Consider the following 19069-nt stretch of genomic DNA (forward strand, 5'->3'; position numbering starts at 1 on the left):
CCAAGCCATGAAAACTTTGAGTTGCCTAGGGAACCTTTGTGAAGTCACCAGCACTAAAGTTTAGAGCCCAGGTCTGCCAACATGGCTGTACCTGTTTCAGACGGCCAATAACTAAGCTCAGACCTTACATTTCTCCAGCTGCTTGACCACACTTGTATCAACATGTAAATAGGGTACTAAGAAGTACTTTTTTCTTAGCTGTTAACATGTTCACAGCCACATCATAGCTTCCACAACCAGCCACCTATTTTTTCATGCAGCTTGTCAATTTTTCTTTCTTGTTTACTGTTCTTGATATATGTTAAATACAGGTGGAGGCTTTTCTTAGATCCATTTTGCTACAGTTTGGGAAGAAAGGAGGAGAAAGACACAGCAGAACACAAATAAAACCGTGTTTAACAACACTTCAAAAACACAACAAAAAGCTTATCCACTGGAATCAGCTTTCACATTTGCAACCCACCACAAGCTATATTATCAGTTACTTACATCACAATGTCATACATGTATATCAACTATTTGAAAATTAAGTGGCATTAACTACCACAAATCATAGATCTTTACAACATACACATGTATTTCATATACAACATGTATTTAGTAATAAGCCTAAATAAATAGGCACTTCAGTGTAAGTTTACAAAGACAGCAGCCTCTATCAACAACTGATGGCAATATCGATGAGACAGCTCAACAAGAGAGAATAATCCAATGATTGTAGAGCACCAACTAAAATTATGGTGGCGGGGTTTTTTTTTTGGGGGGCAAGGGTAGAGTAGAGAATTAGAGGCAAGATAGAGACACCAAAGATTTTACTACTCCTCCTTTGAGACTTTGTTTTCCCATTTTCTAGTTATGCCACTTACCCAGTATCTGTTATTTTTAAAAGGATATATAAAAGAAATATACTGTTCTGTACTTAATTGATAGGCTGTACAGGGAGTGTTGCTATGGATGACAAAATTTGAAGTACCAGAGCAGGCAACTGACTCTTAAACAAGATGACTGCAATACAGTCTCTGCAAAAAAATAAAGGAGCACAGCTTTTTCTTGGAGAAGGTGCTAGATGCTCAAGTGAATTATAATTGTGCTACTACGTTTATGCTTCCGCTTTACAAATTCTATTCTGATGATGGCTCATTTGTATCCAGCTTCTGCTTCAAATGCTCTTTATCTGGAAGAAAAGGTGTATTAGTTAGCACGCTATAATATTCAATGAATTGACAGAAATACTGCTTCAAAAGTATCTGGCATATATTTAAAAAGCATACATGAACTGTTACTCCCAATTTTGATAACTGTTTCAAGTAAGGTAATATCATCTGCTATCAGTACAGTCACAAATTTTGATGAAAGCCAAGTTCCAGCAAGCCTTTGCACAATGTATAAACCACTCCTTGAAACAAGCTTGTTCTGTTAACTTCCTACTACTCTTGTTAAATACCACCTGTTTCAGTGAAAGTCCTGCAGTTAACCTCTGCTGGCTCATTTTAATTAATGCATTTCAAAAATTGACCTGACATGTAATCAAACGGTGGATTGATTACTCATTAACCAAAGTCGACATCTCTATTGGAAGCAGGGTGAGGGGACAAGCAAGCTGGAATACAGGATATTTTGCAATAAAAAAATGTATTAATAAGCATTACAGACTGTGAACACTTGACTGGTCTCACAAGTTCCAATCACCTACAACACATTTCTAAATATGCCATTTTGTTCAGAGTAAACACTACTTCAAACTAACTTTGTGAAGTCTCAAAATTTAACTTCCAATATTGCTAGCACACCTTACAGCTTTTTTTTTTTTTCAGTAGCTGCAAATTCTGAAAGTCAGACAAGCTCCTTTCCTCCTTCTTGCAAGACGCTGATACAACTAAAGGGAGCGTGTTTCCTTTGCTTTTATGTCTCATCTTCCACAACAAGCAAGCATACAAATAATCTATCTCCCTACACTTTCCACAGCAGAATTCAACTATTTAGAAGTCAGTTATTTACAGTAGTATGCCCAGTGGCAGAATGGACAAAACGTTGCAGCTAAAGTACATGGACACTTACCCTTCAATTTATGTTGTAAGTCCATTGGGAGTTCCTGTACCATTGCTGCCATTTCCTCCAGCTGCTGACAGGACATCAACAAAGATGACAGGGAATATTTTCTTTCATTAAGAGATACTGGCGATGGCATCTTACTGAATTCTTCATCCAAGCAGAAGACTTCTAGAGGAATGCACAATTCACCTCTTTCCCTTCTTTCTGGTGCAAGACTTAGGTCTGACCTACAACTTACAGATTTACTTCCATTATGCATCTGATGCAGCTCCTCTTCACCTCTAAATGTAGTCTTCTCCAATGCTTTATGTGTGTTGAAGGGGGACTGTACATCTAGCCTTGATTTTTTAATATCCCCCTTATTTTTTGAACCACTTGTTACACACACATTGCTTATTACATTAAAATAAGACTCAGGGCTTGCAGATTTGTCAGAATCTATGTAACTAAGTTCCTGTGGAAGTGTCTCATTCCATATACCCAAGAAGGCATCTTCATGACTGGGAGAACTTAATGATGGAGAAACAAAGCTGTGCAGCATACTGTCCCTTAAGGAATACTGAAAGTGGTTTAACGGTAGAAAATTTCTTCTACTATTGTCTTCTGAACAAATATCTGCAGCATCCATGCTCCTTACATACTGAAAATCCTGTTCTTCTGGATCTTTTACAGAATTTTTCTGTTCTTCAGTTCTCTTGCTGCCTTTCATTTCAGATTCCGAAATTGGAGATTCAATTATATGACTTACCTTCATCTGCTCTTGAGGTTTTAATTCTCTAGAACTTAATTGGAACTTAATTTCTGACAAAGAAGGATCAACATCAGATACAGGTGATGCAAGAATAGAGCACTGGAAGCTAGAGTCTGCTGCCTTCTGTGTTACGTGTGTAGCATCCACTGGATCTTCTATCACTACTCCAGTTGGGGTCAGCTCTGTGTCTGATGAGCCCTCATTCTTGACAGCTTTTCTCCAAGAGCTTCTAATTTCAGTAACTAAATGGAACAAACCAAAGAAAAATTTTAGTACTTTTATACTCTCAATCAACCTGTTTTTATTCAGTCCCTTCAGTATCATAAGCAATTCAAGAAGTAAGATGTATAGCTGCTTTATATTGTTTATGCTTATGTTTTCATCCTCAACATAAATGGGATTCTACACAAGAAATAAAATTATGCTAACTAAAATTCACAGTATTCACTTTTCATTAGGCCTGCATCTTATTGTGTTACAGAGTGAGTCATAAGGATAACCTGCAGTTTCACTATAATGTTTTTTTCTTCTCATGTGATGCATATAGTGTCAATGAACTAATCACACTTCTAATCAAGTAAGTATTATAAAAACAGTTTTACACTTACGCAGATTTTCCGGTGTTCGCGAAATTCGTTTCCTTGTTAAAAAACTGTTAAAAGCCAGTGAGCTAATGAGATCTTCTAATGGCATTTCTTTTCCTTTACCACTCTGAGGTGACTCGGCTGTCACTGCTTTTGCAAACTGTAGGATGTTAGAGAAGGGCAAATCCAAAGAAAGCAAAATTATAACCTCTATTTCTGTCAGTTATGGCTCAAAAGAAATCCCATTCTCCAAAAGATCTGGAGAGTGTGGAATTTCCTGACTCTTCTTCTATCATTTACTACTAGGTTCACAAAGGCTGCTGTACTACAAACACAAAATTAAGACAGGGGACTGAAATCAGAATTGAATTATAAGTTCTCTCATCATCTATGAATACATCTTTAAAATAAGAAAACATGCTCACATAAAATATATTGAAGACAGTAGTCAAGAACAGCATTAGCATGAAGACTAGAGCTATTTTTACAGAAGTAAAGCATTTTAGCAGATGAAAAATAACTGTACTACTCCAGTGAAAGATGAAATTTACTTTCCAAATGAAGCTACAGCACATTTTACAGTAACTCATAAAGAAATTCCTCAGTTAAATATTAGATAAAATACCTAAAAGAGGAAATAATTAAAATTCCTGCCTAGAATTTCCAAGTCCCTGTTAAATATTTAACCTGCATAACTTCAGAAACAAGACGACTGTTGAATTCTTAATATAAGCAGTTGTTCATAAATAAAGTAGGAGGTGATAAAAATCATAATATGATTCTACTGAAAGTGCCATTCACTTCACCATGATTTGTAAGTACAACTGCACAAGCTCCCAGATCATCCCTAAATTTAAGTGACTCTATTACCTAGAAAAAACAAAAGGAACTTCAGACATATGCAGATTACAAGACACATTTTATAATATAATCAGTAATTTGTTGTCTGAACTTAATGATCATTTCTATAAAAACAAATAAAAAGTTTAAAAATAGCTTTTCCTAACCTCTTCTGCCAGCTCATCTCTGGCTTTCTCAGTAGGGTCTTCTTTTTTGACAGGAGGCTCTGTCTGGATAACGTGATCACCTGCATTCTCCCACAAGTCTGAAACAGCGGACTCATCCGTTTCATCTTTTAAGATCTTTGGAGGCATAGGCTTTTTTTTGCACTTGGAAGTTTCAACAGCCAAGTTCTAGAGGAATACAAAACAATTACTAGAAGTTTTAGACTCAAGTGTCAGAAAATTAGCATGAAGAAACTGATGTATGAATTCTGAACAGAACAGCCTTAACATTTAGGCATTAAAAATATCTCAGTCTCAAAAATCTTAACTAAACAAAAAATATTTTTACAATCGGATTTAAAATTGGGACATAAGAAGCTGCAAGGATAGGGTATTGCACAGAACACTGATGACTCATCTGTAGCTACCTCAAAAATACTACAGCAAATAACTGCGCAAAATACAGCTATACATCCATTATAACCCTTAAGCACACACACAACTTGAAGAAAGATCAAAGTCTGAACACCACTCACACCAAAAAGACTTTCAGCAAGCAGGGAGTCAGTGACACACTATGTTGCCCCAGAATTCAGGTGCAACTACACCTACTTCCTACTGTCCTTTTCCTAAAGCTTAACTGACAGATAGCTTTCAGGGTTTTACAAGACTGAATCAGATGTGTAAAAATACTACTTAAAAAAAACAAGGCACCCACAACCCTCCCCCCAAATACTAATTCTAGGCTTCAACCAATGTAAAATGCAAGTATGAGAAATTAAACTTCAGCAGGTAGGAAATTACTGAGGAATAACCTTTTCAATTAACACATCTTTGTTTTCAGATGCTTTTGACAACTCCAAAGGCACTGAAGACAACCTTGAGGGATGGGGCAGAGGAGTGGAGAGAAAAAAAAAAATTAGAAGCAAATTAAAGTAGTCGCATGCAAGTCTTTATAGAACGCCACTACATACTGTGTGCCCCGTATCTGTCCGTTACGATTTCCCTCAATTCGTCCCGGTCATCAGAAGGCAGTTTTATTATAGGGAGAACATGTGACAATTAGAGCAGTTTTAGCCCTAGTTGTGTATCAGCCTCCCAAAATTAACACACTATTAAAAACTTTTCCTTTGATAACAAACCAGGAAAGAAAATATTTTGTAACAAGTTTGCAGAATAGGAGACTTTTTTACCAATCAAAGATAACTGCGAAGTCTTCTACAGACTTGGCAATGTTATTTTCCCTAGATATTCTCTTTCTCTGAATTGCCTCCGCCATAGATCCATTCTGATATGAACTCATTGATATAAAACAATCACCTGGATACCAAAAACTTCAGTCTGATCACTTCTGGTAACTGTAGTGCTAATTGCATAGCTCTTTAAAATGTACATTCACTTGTATAGCATTCACTTGTTAAGAAGACCACTTCTTGAAACATAGTATCTGCTGTTATCAGTCTTAAGAATCAGCAGCAGACAAAACCCCATGCTGCATGAAGTCACTGAGAGAAATCATATTTGGACAACCTTTGAGATTTATATGCATCTACATCTACTGATGTCCAAGTATAGGACAACTTTCCTTTGCCAACCCTCTTTCTCTCATAGTATGTAACTTTCAAGTATTTGTAGGAGTCATTCTACGAACTCCGGTGTTATTGAAAACGTCATGAAACCTTCCTGGGCTAAGTAAATGACAACCAAGCCAAAACATTTTAGAATACAATTGTTTCGTAGTCTATCCTGTGCTGGAATTCTAGTAAGAGAAGTTACAGAACAAAGTGATTTTAGAAAATTCATGAGAAAAGTCTTGTTGAGAAGGTTCAGGTTCAGTATATTCATTCTGCTTGGGAGTCAGGCTTTTTTGTTTTGGTTCAGTTTTAGTTGTTTGGGGGTTTTTTAAACACAAAAGAAGGGTTACTGTGAATGCCTGTTCTTTTATTCTCAGGTTACACTGAACATACATGCTTAATTCAAACTAGCTTGAGAAACAGAATCCTCCATTTTCTCCACTCAACTCTTAAAACTTGAAAGAATGTAGTTAAAAAGACAGTTAAAAACCTTGCAAACTGGTTGCTGCACATCTTATTCAGCACTAACCAGTTGATCAATCACTAGCTGGAGAAAGAGGCAGTTACTTCAAGTCTACCTTGCTAACTCAGGAGGACGTGACATTTAAGAGCAGGCTACTGAATCTTTCACTTAATGATCAAGAGATGCAATATATTCAACTCCAACAAGTTAATTTCTACTTTTCCCATGGCTTTATGAATTTCTCATTAACATCATACCATCCTGGTACAGCTGTTGACTTATTCATCACAGTTCCCAATGCCTCACCATCTTCCTCATAACGTACTTCATGAATGGAGCCATAAGCATCTAGAAAAGCAAGTTCAGGATTTTATTATTGCTTCCACTGTCTTTTGCTCAGACTTTCCAGGTGACAAAAGTGACTCAGACCACTTCTGTAGACTATTCACAGGATGGACTATTTATTTTTCTTGAAATGCTCGCAAATACTTAAGCAGGACAGCAGAATCTATCCTTCTGCTCAGGTATCACTTGCAGCCACAAATGCCACTAGCAGCCAACACTTATTTGCATTGTTCCTGACCATGTTTGAGAGGCATGACTCTATCTGCTGCCCTGCACATATGAACCATAGGTTCCACCTTCCTCCAAACTACAATCCCAGAGACGTCATCACTATCCCCTCCTCTCAACATAAGCATCAACTGTGCGGCATGTCAATTCCACAAATTAAAAACCCACCACACTTCCCTCTGGCATCTCATCATCTTCACCTGTATTTATCAATAAAAATCCCTGTGGACATACTCATCCCTCTGATGAACCCTGCTTCAGTCCAGGCAAGGTACACTATAAGGAAACGTTTTGCACATTACCAGAGGTATACATACTTCAGCTCAGAACTCTGTAGAAACACCAATTTGGGTACATCATTTGGATAAACAGCCAAAGTTTAACTTCAGTAGTTCTTTACTAAGCCTATATTTCAGCTTCTACAAACAGAAGTGGTGATTCCTTTTGTATTCACCTTAATATCTTCTCCAAAATGCAAGCTCACTTCAAGATGTTAGGTGAAATTAACTTTTTTCTTTTAAAGCTCACCACATCAAAGGGCTGAAAGTTAGTTTCATTAGTGGCTGGATCAAATAGAGAGAAAGCCACAGACACCAGTTTGTCTCAAGCTTTCTGCTATTACCAGAAGCTCACAGCATTAGTGCACAATGCTCTAACCTTTGAAATTTTTAAGGCAAATGATCTTCCAATTGCAGTTTTGTAGCCTTTTTTCCTTTGCAGCTTCTATCCTTATATCTACATACTCTCAGACTGCTGGAGCAGTGCCTTCACCTTTGTAACCAAAAGGATCTTCCCCCATCACTTTCCACTTTAAAATTCCAACACATCTGCTACGCCATTTTCCTAAAAGGGACTGCAAACAACACACGATTCAAGCTGTCTTCCCTCTCCTTTCCACCTTTGCTATATAGCTTCTAATTTACAACTCTGTACTAGGGACAGTCAATACTTGTTCCTGCAGAGGAATCTAGACAAATTAGAGAGCTGAGCAATCACCAACCACACAAAGTTTAACCAGAGCAAAAGCTGCATTTTGCACCTGCAACATTACAGCCCTGGATACACATATAGACAGGGGAGCAAGAAGCTGGAGAGCAGCCCTGTGGAAAGGGGTCTGGGACTTCTGGTTGACGCAAGCTGAACATGAGCCAACAGTGTGCCTTGGCAGCAGAGAGGGGCAACCGCACCTCAAGCTTGGTATTCCTAGCCAGTCAAGGGAAGCAATTGTCTTGCTTTGCTCTGCTATGCACTAGTGCACTCCCAGCTTTGAGCAGTGCATGCAGTTCTGGGTGTCACAGTATAAAAAGTATATAAAGCTACTGAGAGTGTTCAGAGGAAAGCCACAAAGTTGGTAAAGAGTTTGGATGAAAAGCTTTATGAGGAGTGGCTAAAGTCACTTGGTTTGTTTAGCCTGGCACAGACTGAGGGGGGACCTCATCACTGTCTACTGCTTCATCACAAGGAGAGGAGGAGCAGGCACTAATATTTTCTCTCTGGCAGCCAAGGACAGAACCCAAGGGAATGGCAGAAAGATATGCCAGGGGAGGTTTAGGTTGGATATTTGGAAAAGGTTTCTTCTAGTGGCTCCTCCAGTGGTGGAGCACCGGAACAGGCTCCCCAGGGAAGTAGTCCTGGCACCAAGCCTGACAATATTCAAGAAGTACTTGGACAGTGCCCTGAGACACACGGTGTGAGTTTGGGGGTTGTCCTCTGCAGGGACAGGAGTTGGACTCAATGATCCTTATGGGACCCTTCTAGCTCAGGACATTCTATGATAGGCACTACCTAGCAGAATACAACCAGCTCATCAGTTGACTAGCATGTGAAATATCCATGTCTGATCAAAATGAGCTCCGATCAGCACTGTTAACCTAACGACTGAAAGCAACCAGCACAGAAACCAAGTAAGATCCTGATCAAATGGCACACTTACCGTTAAATAAGTATTTTGGAAGCATCAGGGAAAAATACTTACCTGGGAGGACACCTTCAACTTCTCTTCCCAGTCGGCCAATGGGAAAAGTTGTTTCTTCTTTCTCTCTTTTTTATTACTCCTCCAACCTGAAGTAAGTTTTACTGCTAGAGTGAATGTATTCTCTAGAACCTATGAATGAACTTCTGTACATGGAAATTTGTCTCAACATCTTTTGTGCAAGAAAAACAAAATACCAAACAGCTCCAGCGTTGGGTTTTTTGCCATACCAAAAGCTTCAAAGAATCTATGTGATACCAGGTTGAAAAATGTGAGGCAATTGTGCCAAGGAGTCATTCAGAACCAGATTATCAGAGACTACCGAAGACATTTGGAAACACAAGCAGAGAGTCTTTTCGACTCCAAGTAACTTAACAACTTGTTAAGTTGTGGAAGGGGAAGAGAAGACAAAGAAGCTTCTCCTGTTCACCTACCTGGAACTGATAGTAAGTGTTGATAAAAGAACCTATCCTCCTCATCTTCTGCAACATCAAAACAATGGGGTGGTGAAGTTCTTAAATACTTTCAAAAGAAAAAAAGTTACACAAGCAGGCTGAAAAGTCTGCATATCAAGAGGAATTAACAGACAATTATTAACAGCAGCTTTTCTGCAAACCAGACTCAACATTAAACTTTTCCTTTCTCTGCTCAGCATGAAACTTCTCCTTTCTTTTCCTTCCTCTGCTGGTAGCTAGGCAGGGATATAAACTCAGATCTCTGTATCAATGTGTCAGAATGGAAATTGTTGTTCATTCATCAAGCAGATGAATACTTAAGCAGCTTGAAACGGGAAAACATAACTCAGCAGATGTTCAGATTGACAGTATACAACAGCTCAGTTTCCGGATAAAGGACATGGACAAAACCACAACCAATCAGCTTGGTCTTATGCTGAGCTACTGTCTGGACAAGATGGTTCCACCCCTCTTCTTAAGTGAGGACACCAGCTGTCACCAAGTTAAACACTTCATAAAGCAATTTCTGCTATATTGTGCTTATTCCTTAGCCTTACGTAGAAAGCTTAAATGCTGCAATAGAACATAGCAGCTTAGATGTACATCCCCTAACATGCTCTTTCCCCTTCACACTTTTCCTTCCCCAGAATCACATAAATTGAACACTACTTACTGGATACCGTTCTAAGATGAGTTTACTAGGACACAAGCCAAGAAAGTTTTTCCACTTCACTTCCCAATCTTCCTGTTTTTGAGAAATAGATGCACTCACTGACACACAACGCCGTTGCTCTATTTTCAGACTGTAATAAGAAAATGGAAAACAAAATTAACATCTATTGGTGGAAACAACAATTCTGCATAATAATGGTGAGAATTATGTGTTCTCACCCAGCAAAATCTTTGGTATCTATCAACTTATTCATGCATTTGTGCACACCCTAAGAGCTGAAATTCATAACCTAAAAAGCAGCTGCTAGGTATTCTTCATGTATGTTACAGAAGAATTGAAAGAACTATACTGAAACACATACACACAATGAGATGCATACTTGAAAAGTTTCCTTAAGACAGTTCCAGATGAAGTTTTAAAATCCCAAACTGATTAACATAAGAAAAAAAAAACACACAAAAAAAAAAAAAAATCAGAGGAGCTAGCAAATGAGGTTCTCGGGAACAAAGCCTATATTAATGAAGCAATGGCAAAAAGCTGAAGTTACCTAGAAGGCTCTCAGCAATACAGATAATCAAGACAGATGTGAATTTCCCAGAGCAAACGAAAAAGATTGGACCAACATGTTCTCCCTATAAATGATATTATTTTACAAAAAATTCCATGTAGGAAGACATGATCCTCAGACTAAAGAACAAGGAACCAGAGAAAATTTCCAGACAATTACCTCTTTGCTTCCAAATTGTGTAGTACTTTTTCATGATACATAACCCTCTTCTCAGTGTCCTGAAGTTGGTGGTTTAATACAGATTGACAACATTCATCTCTCAGTGTCCTCAGGGCTTCATTTAATAGCTGAACTACTGTTAAGAAATTCAGGTTTTCACCTTCATATGTATTTCCTGTACAAAGCTTTAAGCATAGCAAGCAAGAAAAGAAAAAGAATTAGTGAGCAGCACCAAAAGCAGAAAGTTTTGCCTTCTGTAGTCAGGACAGGGATACAAAGTTCCCCTTTGTATTTTGATTCAGTTTGACTGTTACAATTAAAAAAAAAAAAAAAAAAGTCTAGATTTAAGCTTCAGGTTTGTTTTCTAGAATCTGCTGCTTGAAAGGAGCTACTAAAGCAGTATGAAAAATTCAACTAACGAGGTACTCTGTTTAACTACTGCCTCAAAAGATGTGGCAGACCTTAACAACACCACATACTCCACACTGGAAACAAAAGCCCATTAGTTAAACCAAGAGCTAAACTGGTCAACCTAGTTTTAATGTCTTAACAAAAAATTTAAGACTAATCATGTAAACTTATGAATGCGGTTACTGAACTTAAAAACAGTTGAAACATAACCAATACAGAACGGCAGCATAATCATTAAAAAACTTTTACATTCAAATTAGATATATATCTTCTTTGGAATTTTACATTTAAAATGGTATCTGATGACAACCTAGCAACTAAAAAAAAAAATACAACTTAGCAAGAAGGACAAAAATTACTTACTTGGTGTTTGTCCCTTTCAAGTCTGCCAATCAACAGCTGTGGAACTCTGAAAACCACTTTCTTTCCATCTAAAATGCACTGATGAGCACAATATTCAGGTATATCAAGTACAGAATCCACAAGCTCCTTTTCCTTTTTCAGAGAAGCAAGCATTTCCATTATAAGGGTCCACATACTGCGGACCTTAAAAGGCAGGACAGACAAAAATGCTACATTAAAATGCTTGCCGTAATAGAGTATCATAACAAAATAACAGAGTATCATAATAGGTAAAGGCAAGTGAAGGGGCTAGACAAGTAGAAATAACAGTATCCAAGTGCTGCAGAAATTTAAAAAGAAATAGATTACACTGCTACAGTGGGTGAAAAACGCTCACCTTTTGAATTCTCTCTATTTTGCCATTTCCATTTTGGTCATTTTGTTTCATCCTACAAGCAGATGCAAAACCAAAGTTCAAGTGGATTACAAGAAAAGTGCAGTAATTTTTCGTAAAATCGAGGAAGCAATCTATTTTCTATATGGTAACTTAGTTACAAGGGAAAACACTTACTTGCAAGACTGTATCTCCAGGCGTGCATTTTCAGTCTTCATCTGTTTTATTTCTTTAACTAAAAGCCTAAGAAAACAGTTATCACAGTTTTTTTGATCTGGTTATTTTTTTAAAAGCAAAACAAAACAAAAAAACCCAGAAGTTTCTACTCTGCTATTCTCAGAATTTCAAAATATGCACACTAAGGCAGCCTTAGAATGATTAGAATGATTTCTTAAAAAAAAAGAAAAAATTATCCTTGACTTCCTTACCACAACTTTGTGAAGAAAGACAACCAGGAAAGACACTAAGACATAAGTAAATTCAGCAATTAAGCTGTTGTTTATTCTATTGCAACATAACAGCTTTTATTAGACTCAAGAACAAAAATGAAGTTACTAGAACTGCACTTTATAAGTATAAACCTCCAAAACATATTCATCAATTGTACAGTACCCAATTCAATATTTCAAAAATACTACACTGGAATACAAGCAGCTGGACCAAAGTTCTTTTTGCCAAAGCGCTTTCAGTAAATTTTTAAGCAGAGTGCAAGAAACACTGTGGTCTGATTGGTCTGACTCAGACACTGGGTGTCTGAATTGGTGCGATTGGTCTGATTGAACACTCAGTGTCTGAATCATGTTGAGTCCTAAAAGACCTTCAGAGTTCCGACGCCTTGCTGAGAATAAAAAAAAATGGAGTTATGTTATTAAAGGGTACTACTCACAAGGTAGACAAGAGCACCAACACTTCCCAAGCAGGGAGACAGATGTAAAATTACAGAAATCAGAGCAGTTTAGGAGCCTTTCACCTCTGGAAATTATAGTGTTGAGTCTTCCATTGGAAGCAGAGCCTTCAGTTATGTTCCCATGGTCCTGTCAAGCCAAGTCTTCAATGTTTCCAGCAACGGAGTTTTCAGCAGTTTTTTGGGACTGCCTACTCCAGTGTTAATTGCTCTCACGTAAGATTTTTAATTTAATCCAGATGTTTTTCCTTAAGCACCTTGGGCCTGTTGCCTCTTGTCCTGTCATCATACATCCTTGTGAAGGGAGTACCTCCATTTTCTCTACAACTTTTTTAGTTATTGGAAGATTGTGATTAAACTCCCTGAGCTTTATCTTTGGCTCAAATGGCGAGAATCGGCAACAGAGCAAGTTCTGTGGTTGGGTGCTTGATCAAGGCTCAAAGCTGTTTTCCTAAGCTGGGGAAGCCCAGCAAACCCAGGAAGCGGTGAGGAGCTGGCGGTTCCTGACTCCTGGAAGTGGCAGCTGCCATGTGGCAGCTGCTATGGGGTGGGGTGATCCCAGAAGCAGCTGTGAGAGATTTAAACGGCCCCAGGGAACACCAGCAACAACAGTACGGTGAACAGGAGCGGACGAACAGGTACAAGACATGTCAGAAAAGCTGGGTGTGGCAGTTTGCACAGGCAGGGCAAGCAGGGAGGATGCTGGAGCTCTGCCAGAAGGATTAGAGAATCATGGTGGCCACTTGGTAGAAGACATGGGCTGCTCCAAGCTCTGTACCAGCTGTGACTGATGCAGGCTCCCAGACAGAGCCCCAGTGGTTGCATGCTGCACCCAGATGCCAGGCCACAGGGCATGACCCCCTCCTGCCTCAGTATCAGACACTAGTGGAGAACTCAGTTGTGGGAGTTGTGCTCGAGTGGAGGAACTCCTCCAATTGGTGACAGATACCAGGGAGCAGGTGAGCAGGCTGAGGACCATTAGGGAGTGAGAGTGAGATGGACCAATGGAATAACACCCCATGCTTCCTGTATCAGACCCAACAGGCAGGCATGCTCTGTACAACAGAGGACTTCCCCATGTGTATATCCAGTTTGTACACATGAACCTCTCTGCTTCTTGGCACATAAACTGTGAACTGACCTTACTCATGAAGACTGAGGCAAAGAAGGCATTGGTTTATCGGCAGTTCCACCTCCAGAAAAGCTTTGCTTATTTGTAAGCAGTGAATTCAAAAGCACATCACTCCTACTCAGCATACTCAGTAACTGCATAACAAAGCCATCCTCAATGCACTTGTGTTTCCCAGATTGCTAATGCATTTCTCTTTTGCTTTCCCAACAAACACCTATGTAAGCTGAAGTCCTCTAAAACAGCCAAGACCTGCAACTCTGAGGTGTGCTTGATTGGTCTGAAGAAGGCTTCATAAAACTTGCAGGAAGAGGTGTAAAGCAGACACCTACCATGAGGTCTCCTTTGATATTTAACTCTCTGATCTTGATCCAAAAGCGTGAGACAGACTGGTCCTCTTGCACACGGTTATGCCGCTTGCACTAAAACTGTTCTCTTACCTACAGCACAACTCCTCCTCCTTTTCTGCCATTTACTGAACATCTTGCAACGGCCCATGACAGTGCTCCAGTCATGTCAACTATTCAACCCAAATACTACAAATACCAAGGATATATATCTCTGTGCCTGCACAGAAAGTTCCAGTTATTCTTGCTTCTCAAACTGGGAATGTTCGCCTATACACAACAGTGAAGAATAGCACAATTTTGGTGAAACAATTAAGGATTATGTAAATAAAACGTGTCCCACAGTGATTAAGACATAGACCAAATGTTTCATCTTGAGATAGTTGTTTTCTAAGACATGACTCTTCACACGTTAAGAAATCATAGTACTATACAAGCAAATTCCCTGATCTTTTTTAATGTCTGAGTAACCATATCTTCCAAAATATGCCATCTCTTAACTGAAGAACTAATTTCTTTAAACTACTGTGCTCCACAAAAAGACCAAACAAACAGAAGAGCTGTTTATAGGAGATAAAGTGGGAAAAAACAGGGGAAATTCAACAGTGCTCATTATGTAAAGCAGATAGAAACTCCACAAATCCTTTCACAAACACACACACGCAAAAGTCAGCGTCTTTGAAAAGACTCCATTTCTTTAAATGCATTACTTACTTTGCTTTTTTCTGATACTCTTGTATGACAAAATCTTCCTTTTGAAAAATTTGCAGAAGTTTATTGTATGCGACTCTACATCTTGCATTTGCCATGTACACATCCTCAGGTTTCAACATTACAGCTTCAGCGAAAGGTATATTAGTGCCTAAATGAAAGTTAATGTTTGGATTACGTTATTCACTTTTAGCAAATAGACAACTTCCTAATCTACCTAGTTGGAACTGAAAGAATCACAAATCAAGAGGCCAGTTTTACCTGGACTGAAATAAGAGTATGCACTGTACTGTCTTTTTTGCCAGACTTTCTTTTTTGCCATGCATTCCCTCACTCCCTTTCCCATATATATATACACACACACAAGCCTGAAGTAGATGGCTCTGATAGAATTCCTCAAATTCTGAGAAGAAGTACAGTATAGTAGTCCAACATCTTTGGACAAAACTACTGCTTTTATGAGTAATTACGGCATTACACAGATGAACCTTGGGGGGGGACCCACAAAGCAACAGAAAGTAACACAATCTGCATTATTCTATCAACATTAGCACATGCAAGTGCTTGTGAAAGTGCTTTCACCTTGTGAAAGATTTTGAACTGAGCATCCAAATCAGAACTATTTAAAGATCTTAGCATACATTAAAGACTCTACAGATTCACTATCAGAATTATTTAAAGGTCTTGGCATATATTAAAGACTCTACAGATTCACTGTCAAATCCAAAAAATTAAGTATTCTTATTACTATATTCCTATTACGGCTTACCAACAGTGTTCATTTTCAGGTCTTCAACCATCACGTGTCTTGCAAGCCAGTACAAAATACTAATAACTTTAAGACCAGCAGGAGAAGTAAATGAAGAAGGTGCAATTTGTAAAAGATGGCTTTCGTCTTCATTCTAGAAAAGTAAATTGCATTTAAACACAAAACTAATCTAAGAATCAAAGCCTCAATAATGGCCATCAAACATTTAGCTAAGTACCAAAACACTACAGCCCACTCGCCAGCAAGCCTGATGCAAAGCTAAACTATTTGCCACCACAGGTGACATCTACTTCCGTTAGCAGAAGAGACAATGTTTAATGTCGTCGTGTGTCATCCCCCTCCAAGCTCAGTACACGATAGAAAGTTTCAACACAAACACTGAAATCAATGTTGTGTAAGTGGTAGAAGTCTGCTGTTCTCAGACCTAGCTGGTAACCCCACCTTTGAAAAAACATTAAAGTTTTCTTTCATATTTACTACTTAAGTCATTAATCAGCGTACTTTGTTCTGCTTTTCTGTAAATCAAATATACTGCATTGTTGGCTTTCACCTTGTCCATTACTACTAAAAAGGAAAAGTGTTTCCCTACATAAAGACCTGATTTCTGGAACTACCTTTAAAACAACAGCATGAGAAAACAACATAATAACCAACAACACCTGAAACAACTACTTCTGGTTTGTCTCATTTCCTTTACTAAGCTTCCCCTAAACTTTAGTCCCCTCCTCCGTATATATGGAAAAAAATCACGTTAAAAATGTTTTCACACATCTGAAACCACCTTCACAATAATAAACACCTTCCCAGGCAACTTAAGCAAACATCTCTCAAGCTGAAGAAAATTATTCTCACCCAGAGCTGAGGAATCCTCTAGACTCCTGTTTAATCAAATGCCATCACTCAGAAGCAAGCCACAGCAGTTTTAAGACCCAGGATTAAGTCCCTGTCATCTAAACTCCACTATGCCACATTGTTTTCCTCAAACATGTCTAAGATAAACTAAGTGAAGTAATTCATAAGGTAAAATAAATCCTTTGGTAAAACAACCTTATTTCAAACTCCTATTTAAAAGCACAACGTATACTCTTGGAAAGAGAATGAAGTAACAGAAGCCAGTAGATCATCAATTTCCACACCTAATACTCACTGCAATCTCTTTTAGCCATTTACAGCACTGCTTCCTAAATTCAGGAATCATGATGTTTGCTGCTGAAAGGTCTCTTTGCATTTAAAAAAAAGAAGGAAAAAAAAAACAATTTCAAAACACTTTGAAATATTCAGTTTCCTAATTAATCACTATAAGAACGATACAAAGACTTCTTACTAATGCCTCCTGGAGGACTGAGGAAATGAGGGGATATAGCCCAGACCAAAAATAGCTATAAGTTTCTTAAATGACAAGGTCTTCTTAGCACATTAAGTTAACTACAGACTATTTCAGAGATAGATTTGTTTGAAGCTCTTTTTATCTCTGGAGAAGAGGGAGGTAAAATGGATCAGAAGGCTGACAATTTGCATATCACTGGTCTTGCTACAACCATTTCTTTAACATGTAAGCTAAAACAGCTCAGCTATATGAGGAAAAACATTAAAGAAAACTAGGTTCTTGTATGTTGAAGACATTATCAGTAATCCATCACTGGGAAATGCTAATTCTTGTTTGATCATGGAAATTACTGAGCTATATAGATTACTTTGCAGCGATGAAAGCTTCTCTTAAACTTACCAAGCTACAGATACTATCAGAAAAAGCATTAATTATGGCAAGATTTCTGATACATTACAGTTTTAATCAAAAGCGAAAAAGTGATATGACTGCATATTCTTTTTCCACAGCATTCACCAAGAGACCACTTTCCTCCGCCTCAGCAACTGCATGAATTGTATACTTAGTGAAGTGCACAACAGCGACTTTGTCAACCAAATACTTACTTGAAAATTTCTGCTGCACGGGTCGAATCCAACTTAGCAAACAAGAATTTTGCAACAACATGAAATGCCCCATGGTTTGGCTTATCGAACATATTCCTGATACACAAATGAACAGCTATATCAGAAGTAGTCAGGATGATGAATCAAATCAACATTGCATTTTTACTGGCCACTTAAGATTACAAAATTAGGTGTTAAGTTATACATCGAAAGCTTTATTTTCTGTATTACTAAAAATATACGTCCTCCAGCCTACTTAACAAAGTTCATATAATTTCAGGGAGAGCGTTTTCTCTTAAGTTCTCAAACCAGGAGAATGGGGCCAGTCAGCTCACTTTCTCCATGACTGTATGGAATGCATCAACCAGAAAGCCAGAGTCACTGTTCTCTCTGTGTTTCGTCTCCTCAAAAGCAGCCACACCAGTGTTTTTGCTATGTGAAGCGCGGCCAAGAGCACCAGGCCTCTCTGCAGCATTGTGAGGCACCACCAGCCATCCCAGCCCACCCCACTCACGCCCTTTCCTTCCTTCCTTTCCTTCCCATCCCACCCCCCTACTCACACCCTTCCTTCCCATCCCACCCCCCATATCCCAAATCACAGCCTTCTCCCCAACCAGGCACTCCACCTCACCTCTCCTCCCATCCTACCCACACCACTCTCCCCAACTCACACCTCTACTACCATGCCTCCCCCACTCAAGTCCCTTCGCACCCTTCCCCCTTCCCACCCCCCTTCCCTCCCTACCCCTCCCTCCCATGCTAGTCCCCCCATACCCTTCCCTCCCATCCCATACCCCTATCCCCTTCCCTGCCCCCATCCCTTTCCCTTCTCTCCCCCCATCCCTTTTCCTTCCCTCCCCTCCCTCTCCCACCCCCCCACTTATACCCTTCCCTCCCATCCCAGCCACCCCACTCCTCCTTTCATTCCACCCTCCCACCGACAACATTTCTCCCATCCCAGCCACCTCCTCGCACCTTTCCCCCCACCTACCCCCTTCACACTTCTCTCCCTCCAATGCCCTCCTTGAGGCCTGCACTCCTGGGTCAAACCCAGCACCCTGCTCGGGGGCTGCGGCCCGCCTTCTTCTCCTCCTCCCTTCCACTTACATTCCCACCGCTGCGCTGTTGTCGTGTACCCTCGGATCGAAGCCCAGATTCAGCAAGTACAGCCAGAGATGTTCCGCCTTCCACTTCGCACGCATCGCGCCAAGCGGCTCACGGAGCACACGACAACAAACCCGGCCGGAGAGCGCACTCCCAGTGCCCGCCGCCGCCTACCCGAGCCCGCCAAAACCACCCCTA

The 19069-nt window shown here is 39.4% G+C and overlaps 2 protein-coding genes and 1 non-coding gene across 6 annotated transcripts in view; all 3 read right to left on the minus strand.

The window, feature by feature from the left end:
- The window catches only part of SAXO1 (stabilizer of axonemal microtubules 1), a 37421-nt gene extending 34486 nt beyond the window's left edge, over positions 1–2935 (minus strand). For both annotated transcript variants that reach the window (XM_054053933.1, XM_054053932.1), the window contains exon 1: positions 2801–2935. The gene's annotated coding sequence lies outside the window, so the exon portion shown is untranslated. The remainder of the gene's footprint in view (positions 1–2800) is intronic.
- HAUS6 (HAUS augmin like complex subunit 6) lies at positions 377–19049 on the minus strand. 3 transcript variants are annotated; one of them, XM_054053921.1, is made up of 17 exons: positions 18875–19049; positions 17768–17863; positions 16983–17055; positions 15836–15968; positions 15070–15217; positions 12153–12218; positions 11979–12030; positions 11603–11785; positions 10829–11013; positions 10102–10231; positions 9408–9495; positions 6686–6776; positions 5207–5270; positions 4395–4580; positions 3412–3547; positions 2059–3045; positions 377–1174 (listed from the first exon to the last, which is right to left on the minus strand). In XM_054053921.1, the coding sequence occupies exons 1-17, from the start codon at positions 18967–18969 to the stop codon at positions 1122–1124; spliced, it is 2766 nt and encodes a 921-aa protein (XP_053909896.1). In that variant the 5' UTR covers positions 18970–19049; the 3' UTR covers positions 377–1121. The 3 variants fall into 3 exon arrangements, with proteins under 3 accessions (XP_053909896.1, XP_053909899.1, XP_053909898.1); XM_054053924.1 differs by lacking the exon at positions 18875–19049 and having other exon boundaries at positions 16972–17055; positions 17768–17821; XM_054053923.1 differs by lacking the exons at positions 5207–5270; positions 6686–6776; positions 9408–9495 and having other exon boundaries at positions 18875–19048.
- On the minus strand, positions 5363–5492 carry LOC128850565 (small Cajal body-specific RNA 8). Its single transcript, XR_008448013.1, has one exon. It is a non-coding gene; the product is annotated as a small Cajal body-specific RNA 8 (non-coding RNA).
- Positions 19050–19069: the final 20 nt, after the last annotated feature.

Source organism: Cuculus canorus, chromosome Z, assembly GCF_017976375.1.
Source record: "Cuculus canorus isolate bCucCan1 chromosome Z, bCucCan1.pri, whole genome shotgun sequence".
NCBI lineage: Eukaryota > Metazoa > Chordata > Aves > Cuculiformes > Cuculidae > Cuculus > Cuculus canorus.

Bases quoted from the DNA above. Each gene is read 5' to 3' on its own strand.
- HAUS6 (XM_054053921.1), bottom strand. From the start codon at position 18,969: ATGCGTGCGAAGTGGAAGGCGGAACATCTCTGGCTGTACTTGCTGAAT. The intron at 10,232-10,828 runs GTAATTGTCTGG...TTCTTATTACAG, and splicing joins CACAATTTGGAAGCAAAGAG to TCTGAAAATAGAGCAACGGC. The intron at 3,046-3,411 runs GTAAGTGTAAAA...TGTTCCATTTAG, and splicing joins GCGAACACCGGAAAATCTGC to TTACTGAAATTAGAAGCTCT.